We start from the raw sequence: 4,942 nt of genomic DNA, 5'->3' as shown, positions 1-4,942 counted from the left end.
ATTTTCCACTTTCTCAATGTGCTCAGTATGTGGGTCCTACTCGTGGTATCGAACGCTTTGGAGATATCAAGCGATACTAACTCTATGTGCTCCGAGTCATCGATTTTCATGAGGGTTTCAAGCTGGGCAAAATAGGTATCCACCCCTTGCCCAGCGCGAAAGGCGTGCTGGCGGCGATCCAGTCTATATTTGTCTTCAAGTTCGGTGATAAGGCGGCGATTTATCAAACGCTCAAAAACTTTACCCATGCAGCTAAGCAGCGTGATGGGTCTATATCCATCCGTTTTACTACGATCACCGTCCGGTTTGGGTATTGGGATTACAATGCCATGACGCCAGGATGGTGGGAATTGACCCGTGGTCCAAATTCGATTATAGAGCTCCAAAAGAGCACGCTTTGAAGAGTCCGGCAGTTTTTGTAGCAGACGGTATCCAACGTTGTCGTGACCAGTTGAATTACCACCTCGTCGTGTGAGTGCCCAATCTAGTTCAAGCGCTGAGAATTCGGTGTTGTACTTTTCCTGTAGGAACGGTCGATCAATGCTCATGGAAGCCAAACCGATCAAGTTTTGACTTCGTGCTGGGCAGTTAAGTCCCGAAGAGCGTTTCTCGTATTCAGCTGCCAATGCGTCACAGACTGTTGGACCGTCATTAGTGGCTCCAGTTGGCAGGTGAAGGGTAATTTTGTTGGTGTTTCGTTTGCCTTGGAAACGATTTATGTGGTTCCACACTAGTGCAGATGGGCTTTCGGGATTAATCGTGTCAATAAACTCCTCCCACGATTTCTGCTTTGCTTCGGTTATCATTTTCCGGCATATGTGATGGAAAAAAAAACTAGGCTTTCGGTTGCCCATAATAATAAAAAATGTAAGATTTAGTTTATCGTGTTTTTAATTTTCTGGCAACAAATTTACCCAACCTTCCTCTTACAATTTATGGTTCGAATATGGCAAGAAATCGACTTACAGCTTTCTCCGGCATCGGCGCGTCCCGGTTCATGACAGTGGAGGTCCAAATCGCAATTCTATTCATCTTCGGGCGAACATCCACGACGGCACCGCAAATTTCTTCAGGATCATCGAAAACCTCGCCAATTCGACACCATATCGTATCCAGCCAATATTCGTCCAACTCGTGGTGCTGCTGCCGGGGCACGTTGATCACCCACCGGCCGCCGCGGAAATTCTTCTCGTCTTCCCACATGGGGCGGATGCCCTGCTTGAACAGCGAACAATCGCCCCCGGTCTTCAGGTCCGACGGGCTCTTGATGTGGTTGCATAATTTCCAGAAGTCCTCAACGGCACCGACGGTGGCCACCTCCTTCAGGTTGCCTCCCCACGATTTTTCCTTATCCGGTTCCTGATACCAGAGCGTCCAATGGAATTGCAGCGGATGCTTGATGCAGCTTTCCGGATCGACGATGCCGTCCTGGTCGGCATGATTTCGCTCGGTGACCTCCGGTCGTTGCAAAACCTCCTTCTTCGTTTTTCCAGCCATGATCGTAAAAAAAAATCGGCTTAGCTCGAGAATATCTACCCCGACACGTTGATTGAAACCGGGGACCGGGAAATTTTTTCTTCTCCGGAGCTTTTCGCGGGATATCCGCCACACTTGACTGTTTGGCGGAAACTGCCGTGACGTTTTACCGCTCATTTGCACGCTTAACGTCGTTTTTTCCAAAAAGGGTTTTTTTTTTTTACCTTGCACATTTCTTCCTTGATCCTCAGTTTTGGTTAAAAACAATACGCTCGTATTGTTTTATGCAACGGGTGGGTTATTGAATCAAACTTGTTGCCTAAATTGCTCTTTCATATCATTGCTCAAACTAATCAAAATTCAAATGTAACACAACATTGCTGCTTTGGTAGAAATTTTCATGGATTGTGACAGCAATCCATGAAAATTTCATAAGCACGCCACAAGGAGTTCGAAGGAAAAAGAATGATCAACTACATTCCGAGCATACCTCGGAAGCGTAACACCTACTGCAGAGGTGTCTAAAACCTAATACATAAATACATAATACATAAACACATCATAATAAACTCAAAGCCAACGAATCTTGGCAAAAATATCTTCACGCCAACGAATTATGGCAAAGATTAAACTAAAACTAAAGACGAAACTCAACGCCAACATATCTTGGCAAATGATGTCAATCTATACCAGCAGACCCGGTAAAAATTCCTTCGACTCCTGAAACCAAACTATTAAGACTTCCTCCTAAGCAGCAAAACAATCAATTAAAATCTTGTAGTCATTGAAAAAAAATGACTCTGATCTTACAGTGAGGACTAAACACAATTACTGGTTTTTCTAGAAGCAACGGATGTCTTAGGAAAAGAGGGATTTAATCCTCTTAATTGCCAAGGGCCCGGAATAGAGGTTATACCGCGCCTCCAGATCGCGTTCCTTTTGATGTTTCCTTAGCAACCCCCTTGACATCTGTGCCCGAATGTTCATGATCTTGAAACGGATTAAAACCAGCTAAATATGAAATACAGTATTGAACAAACAAAACAATACTGATGATAATACAGCAAAATGATATGATAAACAAGAAGAGCAATAATTAAGTAATCGCAATAATAATCAATTATCTAATACTAATAACAATGATAATTGTAACTAGACGCTAAGTTTCAAAAATTTGTCGAACTAATAATCAAAAGTGGTTCGATTTAGTTGGGCGCCATTTGTGATGAAAAAAAAAACTAGGCTTTCGGTTGCCCATAATAATAAAAAATGTAAGATTTAGTTTATCGTGTTTTTAATTTTCTGGCAACAAATTTACCCAACCTTCCTCTTACAATTTATGGTTCGAATATGGCAAGAAATCGACTTACAGCTTTCTCCGGCATCGGCGCGTCCCGGTTCATGACAGTGGAGGTCCAAATCGCAATTCTATTCATCTTCGGGCGAACATCCACGACGGCACCGCAAATTTCTTCAGGATCATCGAAAACCTCGCCAATTCGACACCATATCGTATCCAGCCAATATTCGTCCAACTCGTGGTGCTGCTGCCGGGGCACGTTGATCACCCACCGGCCGCCGCGGAAATTCTTCTCGTCTTCCCACATGGGGCGGATGCCCTGCTTGAACAGCGAACAATCGCCCCCGGTCTTCAGGTCCGACGGGCTCTTGATGTGGTTGCATAATTTCCAGAAGTCCTCAACGGCACCGACGGTGGCCACCTCCTTCAGGTTGCCTCCCCACGATTTTTCCTTATCCGGTTCCTGATACCAGAGCGTCCAATGGAATTGCAGCGGATGCTTGATGCAGCTTTCCGGATCGACGATGCCGTCCTGGTCGGCATGATTTCGCTCGGTGACCTCCGGTCGTTGCAAAACCTCCTTCTTCGTTTTTCCAGCCATGATCGTAAAAAAAAATCGGCTTAGCTCGAGAATATCTACCCCGACACGTTGATTGAAACCGGGGACCGGGAAATTTTTTCTTCTCCGGAGCTTTTCGCGGGATATCCGCCACACTTGACTGTTTGGCGGAAACTGCCGTGACGTTTTACCGCTCATTTGCACGCTTAACGTCGTTTTTTCCAAAAAGGGTTTTTTTTTTTTTACCTTGCACATTTCTTCCTTGATCCTCAGTTTTGGTTAAAAACAATACGCTCGTATTGTTTTATGCAACGGGTGGGTTATTGAATCAAACTTGTTGCCTAAATTGCTCTTTCATATCATTGCTCAAACTAATCAAAATTCAAATGTAACACATATCGATCTGGATTCATGGAAGAGAGCTAGTGCACCTGATTTTCTTGGGCCGTTGTCGTCAAGCCTTCTAAGTGCTCGAAGCGCTTTCCGCCGCCCTTTAACCGCTGCTTTGATTTCAGGATTCCACCAGGCCACAGCCTTTTTGCCGGGCTTGCCACTTGTTCTCGGGATGGTTTTTTCAGCAGCCTCAATCAGACGTTCGGTGAATTCATCAGCTGTGAGTGATTGTCCAGGGGAGAGCTTTTCGCTAGTGATGTCCGCAAAGGCTTCCCAGTTGGCTTGGTCGTATATCCATTTTCGATGTCGTAGTGGTTCGTCGTTGATACCATGGCTTCGTATTAAAATCGGGAAGTGATCGCTGTCAGAGGTATCCGTTAAGATGCTCCACGTAAATCTTTGTAGCAGAGAAGGTGAACAAATGGACAGATCCATTGCTTGTGTCCTGCCTGTTGCAGAGTCGATTCGCGTATGGGAACCATCGTTCATGATAACTAATTGATTTTCTGTCACAGTCTCAAGCAGATGGTTTCCTCTGATCACTGCAGTTGTAGATGTGCTTGTTATGCGGCTGCCCCATGCTGTATGATGTGCGTTGACATCTCCCAACATCATAAGAGGTTTTGGCAGAGTGACAAGGAGTCTCTCTAGTTTCTCTACAACATCGCTCTCGCTGGGCGGTAGGTAAATGGAAACGAGGGTCAATTCTGCAGGAGAGTAGATACGGATTGCAACAGCCTGTAAGTCCGAATCTATTTGAAGTCTTTGGAAGGGTGTTCCGGATTTGATAGCCAGTGCCACACCTTGTCTACTATGGGTGGAGCATGTTCCCAGGACGAGATGATAGTTGCGGCCGATGAAGTTAGCATTCATATTGTGCGTTCCAGCATTCGTTTCTTGGAGACATATCGCCGTGGGTTGAAATCTTGATATCAGGAGTTGCAATTCGTTGCGATGCGTACGTAGGCCTCGGATATTCCATTGCAGTGCAAAAATAGGGCTCCAGTTCCATCGAATCTATGGAGAGACGGTCGACTGAATTTGACGAATTACTAGAAGATGAGTGTATACTTGCCGGGGAGGGCAGCTCCCCCGTGTCAGCTGTAACCGGGAGTTGTTCAGGTGGCGTTGGTGGTTCGTTGTCGGTCAAGGCTGACACGGGGAGTTGCATGTTTGCTGGATTCCCGCCTGAAGACGATGTGCTGTGGTGATTG

General features: G+C 45.6%; 2 protein-coding genes across 2 annotated transcripts; both read right to left on the bottom strand.

Annotated features, from left to right (window-relative positions):
- Nucleotides 1-928: 928 nt before the first annotated feature.
- Nucleotides 929-1,616, bottom strand: LOC129756665 (eukaryotic translation initiation factor 4E-like). The gene has a single exon (XM_055753595.1). It carries the CDS (start codon nt 1,495-1,497, stop codon nt 934-936), a length of 564 nt encoding a protein of 187 aa, XP_055609570.1. The 5' UTR covers nt 1,498-1,616; the 3' UTR covers nt 929-933.
- Nucleotides 1,617-1,800: 184 nt separating this feature from the next.
- On the bottom strand, nt 1,801-3,475 carry LOC129756657 (eukaryotic translation initiation factor 4E-like). Its single transcript, XM_055753585.1, has one exon. It carries the CDS (start codon nt 3,375-3,377, stop codon nt 2,814-2,816), a length of 564 nt encoding a protein of 187 aa, XP_055609560.1. The 5' UTR covers nt 3,378-3,475; the 3' UTR covers nt 1,801-2,813.
- Nucleotides 3,476-4,942: the final 1,467 nt, after the last annotated feature.

The sequence above is a fragment of the Uranotaenia lowii genome, chromosome 1 (genome assembly GCF_029784155.1).
Source record: "Uranotaenia lowii strain MFRU-FL chromosome 1, ASM2978415v1, whole genome shotgun sequence".
In the NCBI taxonomy this organism is placed as follows: domain Eukaryota; kingdom Metazoa; phylum Arthropoda; class Insecta; order Diptera; family Culicidae; genus Uranotaenia; species Uranotaenia lowii.
The sequence above is the reverse complement of the archived record's forward strand: the minus strand, read 5'-3'. Positions and strand labels throughout refer to the sequence as shown.